This window comes from Octopus sinensis, linkage group LG7 (assembly GCF_006345805.1).
Source record: "Octopus sinensis linkage group LG7, ASM634580v1, whole genome shotgun sequence".
Lineage (NCBI taxonomy): Eukaryota > Metazoa > Mollusca > Cephalopoda > Octopoda > Octopodidae > Octopus > Octopus sinensis.
Genome location: NC_043003.1, coordinates 24,820,076 through 24,839,006, shown reverse-complemented (window position 1 = coordinate 24,839,006; position 18,931 = coordinate 24,820,076). Strand labels below are relative to the sequence as shown.

General features: G+C 37.0%; 1 protein-coding gene across 4 annotated transcripts; it reads left to right on the top strand.

Annotated features, from left to right (window-relative positions):
* Nucleotides 1–42: 42 nt before the first annotated feature.
* Nucleotides 43–16,119, top strand: LOC115214048 (armadillo repeat-containing protein 1). 4 transcript variants are annotated; one of them, XM_036504641.1, is made up of 9 exons: nt 43–275; nt 3,847–3,934; nt 6,029–6,103; nt 7,643–7,731; nt 8,480–8,593; nt 11,822–11,912; nt 13,338–13,454; nt 14,731–14,805; nt 15,289–16,119. In XM_036504641.1, exons 2-9 carry the CDS (start codon nt 3,860–3,862, stop codon nt 15,472–15,474), a joined length of 822 nt encoding a protein of 273 aa, XP_036360534.1. In that variant the 5' UTR covers nt 43–275; nt 3,847–3,859; the 3' UTR covers nt 15,475–16,119. The 4 variants fall into 4 exon arrangements, with proteins under 4 accessions (XP_036360534.1, XP_029638945.1, XP_029638948.1 ...); XM_029783085.2 differs by having other exon boundaries at nt 44–275; nt 11,819–11,912; XM_029783088.2 differs by lacking the exon at nt 43–275 and adding an exon at nt 352–376 and having other exon boundaries at nt 11,819–11,912.
* The last annotated feature ends 2,812 nt before the right edge of the window (nt 16,120–18,931 follow it).

Sequence of the window (18,931 nt, the reverse complement as noted above, 5' to 3'; positions counted from 1 at the left end):
CCGTTGACAGAATCAACCAATCAAAATGTGTAAAATTATTTATAACTCAACACGACAACATTTCGACTTAGTGTCATGTTTGCTTTTAATAATTAATAACAATGATTTCAAGTTTTAATTAATATAATTGTGGTTTATTTATCTCTACTTCCTGTTTTTCATCTACATATATATATACACTGAAATTAGTAACAAGTTCGAGCATCATCAAAAATTAGTCAAGGCCAAGAAAAAGAGAGAAGTTGATTTTCGTGTATTAAACTATTTTCAACGTGGTATGTATACAAATATATTTGATGATGTAACCTATATTAAGAGAAATAGTGTGGTTATTTATTAATCTGAACTGTTCCAGATTATAGAAAGTTTGATGCACGTATGTATTTGTAAATCCATGCTACTTTTTTAAATGCTTTCTTGTTTACTTCTGTAATTATGCAATAACTTTGACCTATGGTGTGTGTGTGTATATACATATATTTATGCAGAATGGATCGTCCTCTTCCACTTATATAACTCGTTCATTCATCTAGATACTATTATTTAGTTTTTTGCTGCCTCCAATTTATCCTTTATTGTTGATGGATTTATCAAATAAACTTAGTTCATTTTTATCCGCAGAGGTGATCGCTATTCTCAAACGAAATATGGGCTGGCCTTTCTTACCCTAGCCTTGACCTTTTGGATCGCCACGAAATATTTTACCACAAAAACAACATTTTATACTAAAATACTTTTCATATGATGCATCCATAATTCTAATGAGAATTGGTGCGAAAGACGAATAAATAAGGCATGGTATTTGATTGTCAGGTAAACATTGCCAACACTTTTGCGACTGTCGGAAACGTTGGCTATGATAATGAAAAAGTTACAAAAATAAACCCAATATGTTTGTTCATTTATATAAATGTGTTTTTATCTAACTATAAATCGGATAACTACTTTAACAATAGCCATGAGTTTATATCATATTACATTCATTTCATTTCGTGGCAGGACAATTCCGTAACTCATTAAGTTAAAGGGGTCACTTGAAACCTCTTAAGGGCAAATCAATAATGCAGTTAGTTATTTCTCTTCCAGAGGGTTGACGTGGTTTAAAGTATGGCAAATTTTAAAAAGCACTCGTCAGATAGGGCCACCACTATTTACTGTACCTATTTACAACTAGTGTTTATATCATTTGGGAGTTGTGAAATGTATTGCGAGAAATGTATTGCGAGGGTCTCTGCCTAAAAACTTGTGCTGGTTACTTTACACTTAAGAAAGTCGCATGTAGCTGAGTTGAAACGCATGTATTAGTTCCGGGAAGTTAGTTGTGGTCACGTTACTTACCTGGGGAGTAGGTACCTATGTTTGTTGGGCAGTGGCCCTGCAAACCATTGTGCTTTTTAGAAACAATCAAACTTTAATTTCGAACGTCTATTGTAATGAGAGGTGGGGGTTAACACAGACGCTTTAGAAATGTTTGTTGATTTTTCGCGACCAGGTGGCTTCTCGTTTGCCTTTTACCCATGAAGGACCGATATTGTAAGTACAATAATCGATTTAGCATTTGACAAAAAACGAAGTTATAATGGAAATTATAAACGAAATGATAATGGAAGATGCAAAAGTTGTAAATGTAATAACGGATTATTTCTAGTCATTCATGATGCTAATTGAGTATGAAGCTCGCTTCACTGTCACGAGGTTTCAAGTTCGATCCCACTTCGTGACTCCTTCAGCGAATATTTTCTATTATAACCTCGGATTGAGCAATGATTTGTGAGTGAAATTTGTACTGAAGGCTGTCGTGTGTATGTCTTCGCTTTGACATGGCTTGTATTAGTGATGTTTATGTCCAACATAAACAAAACGTCTCGTAGTACCTTGCTTGAAAATTAGGTCAGTAAGAAGATCAAGCCGTAAGATAGTGTCTCAAAATGTTACATCCTACCCATACCATCGCGGGAAAAAAAACAACGTAAAAACGATGACCATTAATTAAATTTAAAATATATAAGATGGACAAACGACTAAATCCATTGAAACATATTTCATCTAATTTCTTAGAGTACTCTACAATTCCCATCACACTGATGATACTGCTGCAGAGGGAACTGGTTTAAAATATTGAGTCGTCCCATAAATAATGCGAGTTTTTTTATACTTCATTTATGTCCTAAAATTAAGATAAACAAAGTTCTTTTTTAATCTAAAATGTACTCTCCTTCATTTTCTACAATGCTCTTCCAGCTATCTGGTAAACTTGCAAGGCCCCTCTTCCAAAATTCACTTGTCCATAACAAAAAATACTCCTAGTACTGTTCTGACCTCGTCTACAGAATTCATATTTTTTTCATCCAAATGATTTTGAAGACTGTGGAATAGATGATAATCAGATGGGGCAATGTCTGGCGAGTATGGTGGCTGGGGTATCATTTCCCATTCAAACTGCTCCTGCCTTTGGAATGTCATCCTTGCTGTATGTGGCCAAAGATGACTAAATCCAAAGAATAAGTCCTGGGGTTGATTTGTTCGATTAAAGGCAGTGCTCCAGCATGGCAGCAGTCAAATGACGGAAGCAAGTAAAAGAATATATATATAAAAAGGTAATCCCCACCCCTTCAGTCATGAATGACCATGGGATTGCACCTAGAATGTTACCCTCTGAGGTACAGGTCCAGCCAAAGTTTATGGAAGACCAACAGTCGCCCATGCATACCAATCTCCCCTCTCTATGCCACCAATGTTGCCCAACGGGAGGGCAAAGGCTGATACAGCTTGGCACCAGCGACATTGCAACTCATTTCTACAGCTGGGTGAACTGGAGCAGTGTGAAATAAAGTGTCTTGCTCAAGAACACAACACATCCCAGTCTGGGAATCGAACTTGCTATCACATGATTGTGAGCCCAACACATAACCACTGAGCTATGCACCTTCACATGCACACATATTTATTTATTCTTGTCTTGACTGGTGAGAGGAAAGGAGGAAGTTATGCTATAACCAGAAACCTTGCAATAGTGTGGACTCTGTCAAATACACCCAAAGAACCAGATGATGGTGTTCAAGTGAGTGACAGATTAAGTTTTAGGGGTATATAGGACTACATTATCCAGTGTGTATGGGTTTTTGTAAGAAGGTGGAGTATAATTGTACAAAAATGCAGCTGCTTTCTAACCAGATAGAGGCTCTTATAAGATATATAAATTTAACAGATACTGAATTTATTACCAAAAATATCTCCATGTTTACTAAGAAAGAGGAAAATTAGATAAGCTAAGAAGACCTGGAAAGGATGTATGTAGGATGAAGTGATGGCAATTGATCTCTCTTGGTCTGAAATCAAAGAGCTAACCCGAGATAGCATTTACTGGCATGAAATGGTTGCAGCCCTATGCACCTTATGGAGTAATGTGGGCTAACTAACTATTAGTACTATTGTAGTGGAGGTGCATTGGCCCAGTGGTTAGGGTAGCAGACTTGCAGTCGGAGGATCGCGGTTTCGATTCCCAGACCAGGCGTTGTGTGTGTTTATTGAGCAAAAACACCTAAAAGCTCCACAAGGCTCTAGCAGGGGGTGGTGGTGACCCCTGTTGTACTCTTTCGCCCTAACTTTCTCTCACTCTCTCTTCCTGTTTCTTGAGTAACGCTGTGATGGACTGGCATCCCGTCCAGCTGGGAGGAACACACAGAATCTGGGAAACCAGGCCCATGAGCCTGGATAGGCTTGAGAAGGGTGAAAAAAAAAAGAAGTGCTGTTGTATACGTTGGTATTCACCTTCAAATCTATTATATGATAGTGAAATCAAAAGTATCCTTAAACATAATTGTTCTTTTCTGCAATACATTTCAGAAAAACTTCAAAAATGATCTCCCTCGACTCTCTCGATTCTCTGAAATTATTTGCTGTTGACCCTAAACAGAGAAGTATGCTCCTTCAGGTACAGTCTATCTTTTGTTATTTAATTACCTTTTCAATCTCATGAGTTATTCCGCCTTTTTTGTTAAGATGTGCTCTGCTAGAGATTTAACTGCTATTTCTAGCAGGTCAAGCAACTGCATAGACACCTCTTTATTTTTTATTGTGTTTTTGTTTAACCCCACTGTCATAATGAAGCAGGTACTATTGAGAGCAACACTCCTTTGTCACATGTCTATAGAATTGCAATGAGTCAGTGATTGGCTTGTAACAAACTTGTAACCATCAGCTCCATTATTTACAAATTCTGATTATAAAATAAATGAATTAATAAATAAATAGTAAAAGAGAAGCATGAAGTTTTTGAAGAAAAGGACTGATTTAAGGAGGCAACTTAAAAATAAATTTTGTTGTAGTTCATCATCATTATCACATCGTCATTGTTTTGTTAAGATGTGCTCTGCAAGAGATTTAACTGCTATTTCTAGCAGGTCAAGCAGCTGCATAGACTCCTCTTTATTTTTTATTGTTTTTGTTTTAACCCCACTGTCATAATGAAGTAGATACATTTGTCTGCATGGGTCAGACAAAATTTGTTGAGGTAGATTTTCTATGGCTAGATGATGTTCTTCCTGTCACCAATCCTCACCTGTTTTCCCAGCAAGTACTTTGAATGTGAACAGCACAATGACTGGACACATTTTCACAAGTAGCATGTAATATTGAGACAAAAGACACATACACATACTTATATACATGTATGTTTCTGTTGCTTCTTCATCATCATTGTTTAACGTCCACTTTCCATGCTAGCATGGGTTGGACGATTTGACTGAGGACTGGTGAACCAGATGACTGTACCAGGCTCCAATCTGATCTGGCAGAGTTTCTACAGCTAGATGCCCTTCCTAACGCCAACCACTCCAAGAATGTAGTGGGTGCTTTTACATGCCACCGGCACGAGGGTCAATCTGGCAGTACTGGCAACGGCCATGCTCGAAATGGTGTTTTTTTATGTGCCACCTGCACAGGAGTTAGTCCAGTGGCACTGGCAACGACCTCGCTCAAATATTTTGTTCACGTGCCAGTAAGGCGACGCTGGTAATGATCACACTCAAATGGTGCTTTTTATGTGCCACTGGCACGGAAGCCAGACAGCTGTTCTGGCGGTGATCCCGTCCAGATGGAGCTGTTAGCGCTCCACTGGCATGGGTGCCAGTCATCAAATTTGGTTCAATTTCACTTGCCCCAACAGATCTTTGCAAGCAGTCAACAAGTTATCTGCTAGCTTTGTGCTTTCAATGCTATATAAAATAAAATGTTCCCTACAGGTAAAGGTTAGTGACAGGAAGTGCACCATCATCATCATTTAATGTCCATCTTTCATGCTGGCATGAGTCGGTTGGTTTGACAGGGAGCTGTCCAGACTACAGTTGTCTGTCGAGGTGTGGTTTCTATGGATGGATGCCCTTCCTTAGCACCAACCACTTAACAGTGTGTACTGGGTGCTTTTTATATGCCACCAGCACATAATCTGGTCACTAAAGAGTTAGGATGAGATATTTTAATAAATGAACTACTGTATTTATTTTACATTTGATGAGCCAATAAGATCCTCTATGTAGTCCTTCAACCATCGCTGAATTTTCCTTAACCCTTTGCTTACTAACCTGGCTTAAACCGGCTCTGGCTCTGGGTACAAATGTCTTGTTTACATAAGTTTTGAATTAAAATCTTCCACCAAACCTTAGTCAAAATTTATGTTCCTAACACTAGCTGAATGATAACTAAGTTATTTTACTAAATTCTTTGTTATATTTAAAGTAATTGAAAGAAACACTGAGCATCTCAAAATAAATACATTAACACCTATAATTTAAAAAAAAAATAAAATAGAGGTTGCGTTGGATAATATAGTCCTAAGTAGATATGCCTTTAAAAAATAAGGGGCCAAATGGTTATGAATGCCATATCGTTGAGTTGGGTATATCTTTAATTTGGGTTAACCCATGATGTTGATGATTGGTGGCACTGTGTTTTGTTAATTTTGCTTTTTTCTATATCTGTCATTTATGTCATTTCCAGAACTTATTTTCTTCATTATATTTCTATATAGGACAAAACATTGATTGATGGACTTGTTCTTCTACTTAGCAATGAATCAGAAACTGTGATAATATCAACATTGGAGGTCAGTTGATTTCATCTGTCTACCTTCTCCTTTCTCTCTCTCTCTCTCTCTCTCCTCTCTCTCTCTCTCTCTCTCTCTCTCTCTCTCTCTCTCTCCAATGTTCAAGTGATTGTGGAGATGTTTACCTGGTATATAACTGAACATTTCTAGGATTTCTTCATATGCCTGCATGCTGTCAACAAACTGGATTTCCTGCTTAGCATATCATAACATTGAGTCAAAATGTGAAACTTTTTTCAGGCGTTTGATCTACTTAAATATGTGGTTGCAGTCTTGACTGTGCTCTAGCTTATAGGCTCTAGCCTATAATTTCACTATCCTTTTTGATCCATTTATGTTTGGGTTTGCTTTATGGATCAAAGCTATCTTTCAGTTTTCAGATATATTAGAATAGTGTAGTTGATTCTACCATTGGTTCTAAAGAAATGAGTGTGCTGTGTGTATCTGGTTTTAATGGCAAATATTTCAAAATTTTGTATATAAACAGAACAAAAATTAATGATAGATGGTGTTGAGGGAAACTACATAGCTCTCAAATAAAATACATTTAAAAACCAGATAGACTTAACTATTCTTTTAAAAAATAATGATCTAGATAATATGAAGATGGCAGTTCTACATATCCAAATATTATGAAGAAGAGTGACACATCCTCAAGTGCTTTTTAATGCTGCAGGGTTTTTCTTCTTGCTTATGTTTGTAATTTGAAAGTGAGAGCCAGTCCATGCAATCTGATCCCACTCTCTAGACCTGGAGGTTTGACCACAATGGCTCAGTATTTGGAAACAAATTTCTTAACCACATAGAAACACTTGCCTCTTAATCCTTTAGCATTTGGGTCATATGCAATGCTTATTTATTCATATTGTTTTCAATTAATCATGCATTTTCTCATAGCTTCAAGATTTCAAAGATATGATTATTTATTTTTAGAATGACATTGTAGAGTAGTTGTGAGAGGAGGGATTTGACCAGTTTGAACATAAAACAGGTAAAATATTTGAACCAGATATAGCTGGGTTAAGACATGCTTGCACAAAGTACCGAATCTGGGACCTTATTAAAGTCCTATAACAAAATCATCATCATCATCATTGAGTTAATTATCTTCACTGAGCCTCATGGAGCTGAGGTGGCTGAGTTCCTTTCGAGCGTTGGGCTTCATGGAGTCAAAGTGACCAAGCTCATTTCGAGTGTTAGGCCTTAAGGAGACAATGACCAAGACCTTTGGCATTATCTCGTGCTTGAGAAGAAGACTCATCAAGCTGAGTAAAATCGCAGTCATGGCAGACACCAGTGTCACACAAATGGCTCCTGTGCCGGTGGCACATAAAAGAACCCATTACATACTCGGAGTGGTTGGTGTTAGGAAGGGCATCCAGCCATAGAAAACAGTGCCAAATCAGACTGAATTCTGGTGCAGCCTTCCAGTGTGCCAGCCCAGTCAAACCGTCCAACCCATGCCAGCATGGACAACGGACGTTTAATGATGATTATGTTTTATCAATTCTAATATCATTATTGCTCTTCCATTTCTAGATTTTTCTTCTGTTGTCGGAATGTCCAGAAGGTAGAACCCAACTCACTGAGAATAATTACCTTCAAATGCAACTTGAAGAAGCCCTCCAGTAAGATTCTTTTACACACTTTACCAATTTCTCATATTTCATCCTTTTGTTGTTGTTTTTTGTTTTCTATCAATCCTTCCCATCTCCCTTTTTATTTATCGTATTTTCCAGCATGCAAATTGACAGTATATAGGAATATCTTAATTGGTTCCAAGACATGTGACCCTACTCAAATAAACAATGTAACATGCAAAAGCATTTAAAAAAATTATTAGCTTATATCTGTTTTAATAAATAGTTTGTACATATTTTCACATGTCTTTCTGCTTCGTTATTGGCTTTCAGGTGCTTTTCTTATTTTTCATGCTTTTAAATATGTTTGTTGAGATTAGTGTGTAAATATTGAGTTAAAAAGACCCTTTGGATACAAAAGGATTTATCTGCTTTGAACACCATTCCATATATATGAGGGGTGCTGGCTTTAAGAATACTGTGAAAGACTTGGTTAGAGGCCCATCCTTCCAAGTACTTTTTTAGGGCTTAGAAAAACTGAAGGTCTGCTCAATAAGTGTGTGAATCTGAGAGGGAAATATATTGAATAAAATCATAATTAACTGATCCTCCTGTATTTTCTTTTACCCGGAACCAGGAACTTTTCAGCACCTCCTTGTGTGTGTGTGTGTGTGTATATATATATATATATATATATATATATATATATATAAATCAACATTATCACCATTATCTTTGTTTTATTATATAATTTATTTTGTCTTATCTTTCTCTCTCTGTATATATATTTATATAGATCTCCAAATGAAGATATTTGTAATAAAGCTATGAAGCTATATGAAACTCTACAGAACACTCCCGTTGTCAACCCTGCTAAAACTAATATTTATCAAACTCCTAAAACTAACAGGTATTGAGTGTTAATTGATTTCTGTGGTCTGATTTTTCATGACATACCTTTCTTTTTTATTTTTACTACTTCTAAAACTGTTCCTGATACATGTGACATTTTGTCATTTCTGCAATATATATTAACTATTTTGATACCAACTCACCTAAGATCGCTCTTGGTTCCATGATAGAAGTATTCTGTTTGAAGTAAAACCATCCATCAAAATTTCATGTTAATTTGTTTTAAACACCACTTTAATGAGTTCTTCTATTCAACTTTTTGTTATTTTAAAAATCTATTCTAACAAAGGCAGCATACTTCAATTGAAATACACTGCTTTTGTTTCAATTCATTTTGAAAACACTGAAGAATTTTGTAAAATAACATTGCCATTATTAAGCTGGTGTCTGCAACATAAATTACCATGATAGAAGCCATCTTAAAATAGGAAGGATATATCATAGAACTAAGTGGTGCCCTCGTGTGGATTGGTATCAAAAGGGTTAATTATAGCTGGGAATTGTACTTTCCCTACTTTTATCATGAAGAGCATAACATTTATCTAACAGCTGACTGTACAATCGAGTTGATCAAAATTTGAGCTGTAATTGTGAAAGAAACCTGTGGAAGGGATAGACATGGGACAAAATGGTGATGAGGGAACTTCTTCGGATGCTGGGCCTCACTGAGAAAATGGCAAAAGTGTTATGGGGATTTGTTGTACTTGAGAAGACGCATCAAGCTAAGTAAAATCGCTATCATCCATCCATACATACAGGCTTGTCTTTTAGAGATGCCAATGCCACATAAAATGCACCTGTACCAGTGACCCATAAAAGGGCACCCAACACACTCTGTAAACTGGTTGGCATTAGGAAGGACATCCAGCTGTAGAAACTGTGCCACAAGAGACGACTGGAATCTGGATAACTCCTCTCAAATCGTGCAACCCATGCCAGCATGGAAAATGGATGTTAAATGATGATAATGTATTTTAGTAGAAAACAATGTTGTCATTCGATTGAGGCTTTCTCACATTTGGTGAGAAAGCCTCAGTTGCCATCAATCTCTGCTTTTCTTCACTGGTACAGTTCAGACCTGCCTCGAAGTGTCTAGCCACTTAGCATAGTTAATTGCTATCTGGAACCCAGATATGTGTATGTATCATGTTATTTTTGGACTCAATTTATGAATGCCCTTAATACCAATAACCCTTTTATAGAGCAAACTGGGTACATCTTATTGTGCTTCCTGCATTAGGGAGGGTATCCTAAGAAGAATAAAGTTTCTTCAGCCTTATGTTAACTCTATTTGTTCCAAATTATGTGATTAAACGTTTGATTCCACTGCATGGCAACTTGATCATCATCTGACTCCTGCTGAGCTTTGTGAGTGAAATTGAATAGCTGGAAACTCAGAAGGGCCATGCCAACCTGTTTTGGGGTTGGTACTTCTATTTTATCAGCTGGTTTAACACCATGACACTTGGATATCTTTTGCAGAATTCCCTCTTTCACAAGCATTCAGACCAAGGAATCAGTGGTCTGAAACTAATCTGAAACAAACCCTGCTAAAAGTCAATGGGTATTGCCCTTCTTATGACTAAGCCATAGATAAATAAACTGCTATCTGCTCAGTAGATTTACTGTGCATAAATAATTGCTATTTTTTCATGTGGAAATGGTGGGGTATATATTTCACCACTTGATTACAATATATTATGATAATTAATAAGGCATATGGTCTGTAACTTTTTTCATCAAACTAACATCACACTCATCATTATCATCATCATTAAACATGCATCTTCCATGTCAGGCTGAGTTGGATGGTTTGACAAGATCTTGCAGCTTTGTGGACTGCATCATACCTGTTTTGACTGTTATTATTTCTTGGCAATATCGTTAATGCATCAAAGTTGGCAATCTGGCAGAATCGTTTGCACGCTGGACAAAATGCTTGGCAGTATTTTGTCTGTCTTCACATTCTGAGTTAAAATTCTGCCATGGTCAACTTTGCTTTTTATCCTTTCAAGGTCAATAAAATATGTACCAGTTGAGCACTGAGCTCAATGTAATCAACTTACCCCTCCCCCAGAATTGCTGGCCTTGTGCCAAAATTTGAAATCAACATTGTTAATGCATCAAACAAAATTCCATGCTATATTTCTTCCAACTCTTTACATTCTGAGTTCAAATCCTGCTGAGAACTACTTTGTGTTTTATCCTTTGGGGTTGATAAAATAAAATACCAGTCTAACACTGATTATGATATTGACTATCCCGCTTCCCCACAGAAATTTCTGTCTTCGTGCCTAAATCAGAAACCATTATTACTATTCCATGCTGTGTCTCACATTCATCTCTCGTTGGATGGTTTCTGTTGGTTATTTGTTATTCTATGAAGAGGTTGCTATCTCCTTGTTCAGACCTTTTCCACTTAAGTAAGAAGGGACACTGTGAAGGTTTCTCCTATGATTTTTCTTGCAGTGCAACATAACCAATTCAAAGAGACAGAGAGAAAAGAGACTCAACACCAGTGCACTCAACTCTGGAATAATGAAAGGCAAACATGACTGCGCTGGGATTTGAATTTAGGGCACTAAGAATTAGAACTGATACTGCTAGATTCTATCCAGTTTGCTGAATGATTTTGTCAGTTTTTTGCTTGTCAAACTAACTAATATGTGGAGGCGTGTGGCTTAGTGGTTAGGATGTTGAACTCATGATCGTAAGGTTGTGGTTTCGATTCCTGGACCAGGCGATGCATTGTGTTCTTGAGCAAAACACTTCATTTCATGTTGCTCCAGTCCACTCAGCTGGCAAAAATGAGTAATCCTGCGACGGACCGGCGTTCTGTCCAGGTGGGGAATTTCTACACCACTGAAACCTGGAAACCGGCCCTTATGAGCCTGGCATTTCTCGAAAAGGAACATTTTATTATTTTTTATTTAAACCAACTAATATTGGTTTCAATTTTTGGCACAAGGCCTTGCAAGTTTGCAGAAGGGTGTAAGTCAATTATATCGATCCCAGTGCTCAACTGGTACTTATTTTATCAATGCTGATATCATGAAAGGCAAAATTCACCTCGCCAAAATTTGAATTCAGTGAAATGCAACAAAGCATTTTGTGCAGTGTGCTAACGTTTTTACTGGCTCATCATCTTCAAACTAACAAATATTAAAGAAAATTGAAATCCTTTGAAAATTCTTAAATATTTTTGGTAAATTTTATTTTTCAGAAGAAGTAATCTATCCAAACCTGATCATTCTTCTAGTAGTCACAATGGTAAATATAAAACAATACTGTTCCAATTAAAAGGACTTTTTGATAAGGTAAGTTCGAGGAGTTTTTTTTAGTTTTTTATGGATTTGGTTGGGTGAAAGTGATTGCCTATAACTCTCACAGGTTCCCCTGAGATAGGGTCACATGGAGGAAGCTGATGTTCAGCATGTTTCATGATTAAAAAAAGATATTTTTGAAGATCCATCAAGCCAAGTGAAACTGTAGTCATGGCTGATGCCAGTAGCACATAAAAACCTTTTGAACATGAGGCCTCACATGACCAAGATCTTTGGCGATACACCATGCCTGAGAATACTCATCAAGCCAAGTAAAAGCATAGTTGTGGCTGACGCTAGTGTCACCTAACTGGTACCTGTGCCAGTGACATGTGAGAAGCATCCATTACACTCTTGGAGTGGTTGTTGTTAGGAAGGGCATCCAGCTGTAGAAACCATGCCAGTCCAACTGTCCAACCCATGCCAACATGGAAAACAGATGTTAAATGATTATGATTGATGATTACCTGTCAGTATTTATATCACCTTCATTATCGTTTTTAATGTCCACTTCTTGCATCTGTAGCCCCAGCCGAACCAGTTGATATTTAACCTCATCTCCACATGTTTGTTGATTGTGGTTAGTGGTGTTGTTTGTTTGCAGTCCACCATGAATCCATGTCTGGACTCTTGACATGTCTTAACATGTATGATCCTTGTAAACAAAAACGCTATTTCATACAGAATCATTTGTTTCCAGTTCTCTGTATAAACATGTCTAGGATGGTTGTTGCTGAATAGTCTGGGTGGTTATTACTTAACATGGAAACAAATTGAGGTTTGGCAACTAAAAGTGCATCCCAGGGGCATCTTGTCTTGAATTCCTCTGTTATTGCTGGAGGATGGAGCTGAGGACTGAAACTTGGTGGACTCCATTTCAATTAATTTTGAAAATAGTGAAGAATTTTTGTAAAATATCTTTGTCATTATTAAGCTGGTGTTGAGAACATTAATTAACACGAAATCTTGATGAGATTTTAATTTAGGTCACTTTAAAACAGCAAGTTTGTATCAAAGGACCTGGAATTAGTGTCAGGCTTATTGGTATCATGAGGGTTTAAACAAAATTTGTATCATAGAACCAGGAGTGGTCTCAGGTGGGTTGTTATCAAAAGGGTTAAAACAGCAAGTGTAGTTTATATCACGGGCATTGTCCACTGGGTGGGTATCATCATCATCAACATTTAACGTGTTTTCCATGCTGGCATGGGTTGGACAGCTTGACATGAGTTGGCAAGGCCAGGGACCTCACTAGGCTCCCTAGTCTGTTTTGGCTTGGCTTCTATGGCTTGATGCCCTTCCTAGTGCCAGCCACTTTACAGAGTGTTCTGGGTGCTTTTTACATGGTACCCCAGAAGGGTTAAATATGTAAGTGAAGATATTTCAGTTGACTAGCTGCTTTTGTTTTCTAATTTACAGCATGATCGTGAATTATGTACCTGTCTCCTTATCAAAGTGAAAGGTGTCATCAGCATAATCTTTGATATGAACAAATCCCGTTGCACTGTGAGGACTCTTTCAAAAGTACAACCTGAGGTAAGCAGTTTAAATTGATTCATTTCTTTCTAATATGATACAGATTTGTGTTTTGCAGTTTTGATCACACACAAACACATGCATTGTATTGCCATGCCTCTCCTTGAAAGCAAACCACCTGTTCCTGCCCCTCTGTAACACCTGACATAAAGCCACCTCTCTCAATACTATAACCCCACTCGGTCAAAAGGTCTTGCCTTGTGTGTTACTTGATAACAGTGCACCTTGTACTCTTTGTAAAGTGGTCAGTGTTAAGAAGGATATTCAGACATACAAACTATGCCAAAGCTGACATTGGAGCTCAACACACTTCTCTGGCTTGGTGGTTCCTTTTAAACAGTCCAACCCACGCTAGCATGGAAAAATAGACTTTATACACAGATATTGCAGAGTAATAGGTGCAGACATGGCAGTGTGGTTAAGGCAGTTCTTAACCATATGATCTTGGGTTCAGTACCATTGCATGACACCTTGGGTGAGTGTTGTCTTCTCTACTTCTGGGCTGACCAAAGCCTTGCGAGTGGATTTGGTCATTGGAAACTGAAAGAAGCTTGTTTTGTATGTACTCTTGTTTTGACAACACATGATTGTACATAAGCAGTGGTGTTCATTTCTTTTCTTATATGAACAAACATGTCCAGTCACAGGAAAAATATTACCTTGCTTGGATACAGGTGAGGGCTGGTGATACCAATGGCATCCAGGCATAGAAAATCTGCCAGAACAAACTTTGATCTATACATACATAGGAAAGTGGATGGTGATGATGGTGCTCATTTTCTATTGTTACCAGGTGTTCCAACATTAAATATAGTAACTATTACATTTGACACAAACTGCCACATGGTTGCTTCATTTGTTAGAAACAACAGCCAATTTCGCTCAAACTACATACCCTACCATTTAAAAACTGACACATCATGCCTACACAAAAAACTATAAAAACAAAGAAGGTCATGGTTGGAATGCATTTGATCATAAATTTGCTCTGTCAGGGTTGACTCTGGGCTAAGCTGCAACGGTTATAATTAAGCATTCTTAATAGAGAATCCTAGTCATTGATATCATTATTTCATGTTTGTTTCTCAAAATCGTCATGGGTTTGTTGCCTGACAGCATCATGCCATTTGGCACAGTCCTTCATCAATCAATACAAACAGCCACAAGAGAAACTGCCAATGTTTGTACACACACATGCATGTGGGGGCATTCTTATATGTACATGTTATATTTACACTCTTGTTTATAGTTTTTTTGTTTGTTTTTTTTTTTGCAGGTGTTAACTGAAGCAATAGCAAAATCTCAAACTATGTCAGCACAGCAGATTGTGAAAAATGAACTTGGTGAGGAGGTACAGTATAACATAAAAATTTTCAAAACCTTATATTTGTTCGATGCCGCTTCCCCTGCTGAAGAGGATTGACCTGCAAGAACTCTTTGCCAATGCCACATAAAAAGGACCTGTGTCGGTGCCACATAGTAGTGCCCGTGCTGGCACCATGTAAAAGCACCCATGCCGGTGCTACATAAAAAGCATCCATACACTCTGTAAAGCTGTTGGCATTAGGAAGGATATCCAGTCGTAGAAACCAAGCCAAATCAGATTGGAACTTAGTGCAGCTCTCCTGTTTACTAGCTCTGTTCAAATCATTCAGCTCATGCCAGCATGAAAAGCAGACATTGTGTATATTGTCAGCACCTCAGAGTATTAGATGTAAAATAATATATATGGAGAGAGAAAGACGCTTGTGTGTAAAATAACATTTATCCATTAAGTAAATTTCTCATTAACACATATATTCATATATTTCTCTTTTCTTTATACAATGTACAGGTTTTATTGCCATGCAGCAGTGACCAAGCTAATGTCAGTACCGATGGGCCTGACTATTTGGATGATGTTGAAAGTCCGCTGGCTGATGACAAAGCTGTTTGCCGTACCGAGAGCTCGAATAACAGATTTAACTCTGGAAGCTGGTTACGCACTGCAGCTAATTATTTCTCCAATTCATTCTGGTGATAATTAAACGCACACACAAGAAAAAAGGAAAACTCTGTAAACAATAGAATCAAGACTGCTACTGAAACATACACTCTTAGTAGGATAACAACTGCTACAGCATGTGGTTTAAATAAATTTTTTATGGAAATATAATTGTGGCCTTGCCGGGATGTTTACACTGCATGATGCTGTAAGGTACTTTTATAATGGACACATAAATCTGTGTCGAATCGTTACATATTAAAATTATTTATTTATGACCAAACATATCAGCACATCATATCATATCAGTTTAGTATTAAATTTTTTAACATAGACACATGGCCACAAATGTTTCTGGAGGAGAGATGTATAGAGTTGTTTTACCAACCCCTAGAAGAATGAAAATTAAAGCTGACTTTGGCAGGATTTTGACTAAATGCATGAACAATCAACAGCTAAATAACTCAGCATTTTGTATTTTCTGGTTCTATCAATCCACTGCTATTAGATATTAGCTTAATATCACGGACAAATGGCTTGTGTTGTTTCATTTTTATAAATCCTGCAGATACATGTATATCATCCAGATATTAAGGATTAACTGTTTTGATAACCAACCTTGGCTCTGTGACACCAACTTCCTGTTTTGAAGTGATTTAAATTAAAACTTTTCCATCAAAATTTCATTTTTGTTAATTTGTCTCAAACACTACTTTGATAATGACAAAGTTTTTTTACTAAATGATCTTTTTATTTTTTTCTTATTTTAGTCATTGTACAGCAGCCATGCTGGGGTACAACCTTGAAGGGTTTTTGTCAAACAAATCAGCCCCAGTGCTTATTTTGCCTTTTTAAGCTTTTGTTGACCCACAAAGTTACTGTGATGTAAACAAACCAACACCGTTTGTGAAACTGTGGAGGTGGGACACACATATGCACAAAACAGGCTTTGTTCAGTTTCCATCTATCAAACCCATTTGCAAAGCTTTGATCAGCCTGGGGCTATAGTAGAAGACACTTGCCTAAGGGGCCACTCAGTGGGACTGAACCCAGACCACATGGTTGTGAAACAAGCTTCTTAACCACATAGCCACGTCTGTGTATATAGATTCTTCATAGTTAAAAAAAAATGATAATTGAAACAAAGGCAGCATATTTCAACAGAAATGTGTAACAAAATGGTTATATATATGAGAGAGAGAGAGAGAGAGAACAAGCAATCTGTGTATCATCAATCTCAGTGCTCAACTGGTTTTTATTTTATTGACTCTGAAAGGACGAAAAGCAGAATTTGAACTCAGAACGTAAAGATGGACGAAATACTTCTAACCATTTTATCCAGCTGGTGCTTTGTCTTTTCATCCGACGACACTTAGTCAAATGTCTCTGCATCCACATCTTTTTGTCTGATGATTTTTGTGGCCAATGACAAATCCTATCAGTAAAATTCTCAATGATTATTTGATTTTGATGTTCACTTTGTTTTCTAAAGAGTTTATGTAAAATTGGACAAAAAAATCATTAGGCAAAAAGACGTGGACAAAGTGACATCAGATGACAAGTCAGGTCATGTGTTCAGCCTGCTAATGATTCTGCTCGCTTACTACCTTAATGGTTTCAAATTTTGGCACATGGCCAGCATTTTCAGGGGATGGGTGACTCAATTACATCAACCCCAGTGCTTGTGGAGGCACATGGCCTAGTGGTTAGAGCAGCGGACTCGTGGTCGAGGGATCGTGGGTTCGAATATCAGACTGGGCAATATGTGTGTTTATGAGCGAAAAATCTAAGCTCCACGTGGCTCCGGCAGAAGGTAATGGCGCACTTCTGCTGACTCTTTTACCACAACTTTCTCTAACTCTTTCCTCCTGCATCTTGCAGCTCACCTGCAACGGACCGGCATCCTGTCCAGGTGGGGCACCTATACGCCAAGGAAACTGGGAAACCGGCCCTTATGAGCCAGGTGTGGCTTGAGAAGGAACCCTAGTGCTTGACTGCTACTTATTTTATTGACCCCAAAAGGCAAAAGCAACCCCTGTGGAATCTGAACTCAGAATATAAAGACACAAAATATGCTAAGCATTTTGTCTGGCAAGCTAACAACTCCATTAGCTTGCTACCTTTTAGGTACTCAATAATAATACCCCAAAAAAGAAACAAAATTTTCAATTCATTTTTATTTAATTTTTCAGATTTTATATTTTTTGAAGGAGAACAAAAACGAATAATAATAAAAGAAGTAATGATAACATGTTGATGAATGTTGAAATGACCATATGTTTACTTTTCTATATATATATATATATATATTTTTTTTTGTTGAAATTTTGAATAACCTGAAATTAGGAAACTATCATTTTATTAAGAATCCCATTAATTATATATATATATATTTAGTTATAGTTATTTATATATCCTATTACATCTTCAAGAAGCTTATTGTGTATTTAAAAAAAAAAGGAAGAAATGGAGTATGTATATATTATCTATTTCAGAGATGTAATTGTCCGGCAAGTGATTTGGTCTGAGACCATGTGTTGGAACTAAAACAATTACAATAGAAGATATATATTAGCCATTTAAGAACATAAAACAACTGTTAACTTCACTTAAGCTTTTACTATTTGGTGTCAAAATTTTTATTACTGCAACTTTGTCACTAAGACTATTTCACTGGTACTTTATTTTACCAATCCTAGAAGGATTGAATGTAGTGAAACTCTCCCAGTGACCTGATGGCAGTTAGCACAGTGAAAACTTGACATTGGATAATAAATGTGTGAGCGAAGTTAAGTTTTTGTTTTGGAAAAACTAATGTGTATCTTCCATATTGCTAGGTATGTATAGCAGCAAAGAAGTTTAAAATAGTAAAGAGATGAAAAGGAGAAATAAAGCCCTCAAAATGTAAATGGGGCAGAGAGAACAGGCCACCTACAAGTCAGTGAAATAAGGGGGGAAATGAAAGTAGTGTGTATCTTATATTGAAAACAAATAATTGGGGGGCATCAATGAGTAATGTAAGTTAACCACAAAAAAAAAAAGAAATTATGCAATATTAGACATTACAAAAGTAGTGGAGGTCATCAGTATACACTCTTATGCCATCACCACTTTCATCTAGACTAGACAAGAAATTAAATTTTAAAATTCCATAGATCTGATGATTCAGCAAAGAACCAAGATCTACAGAATGGAATATAGAATACTGTATACACCTTCTTGACTTATGACCACAAAAAAAATAAAGAAATAAAAAATTCAATAAATTGATTTTCGGACTTTGGGCAGCAGCACATATGATAACTATGGTAGCATCTGGCAACACAGCCCCCACCATCAGACCCAGGCATCCATTGCCTGCCACTGTCTTTCACTCAGTCACTTTCAAGCATCAGTTATGCTTGAATGAAAATAATATTGAAAAATATAAATCTGATATACAACCAAGTTGACTTATGACCTGTCAGTCAGAAGGGAACTCAGTCGTAAGTTA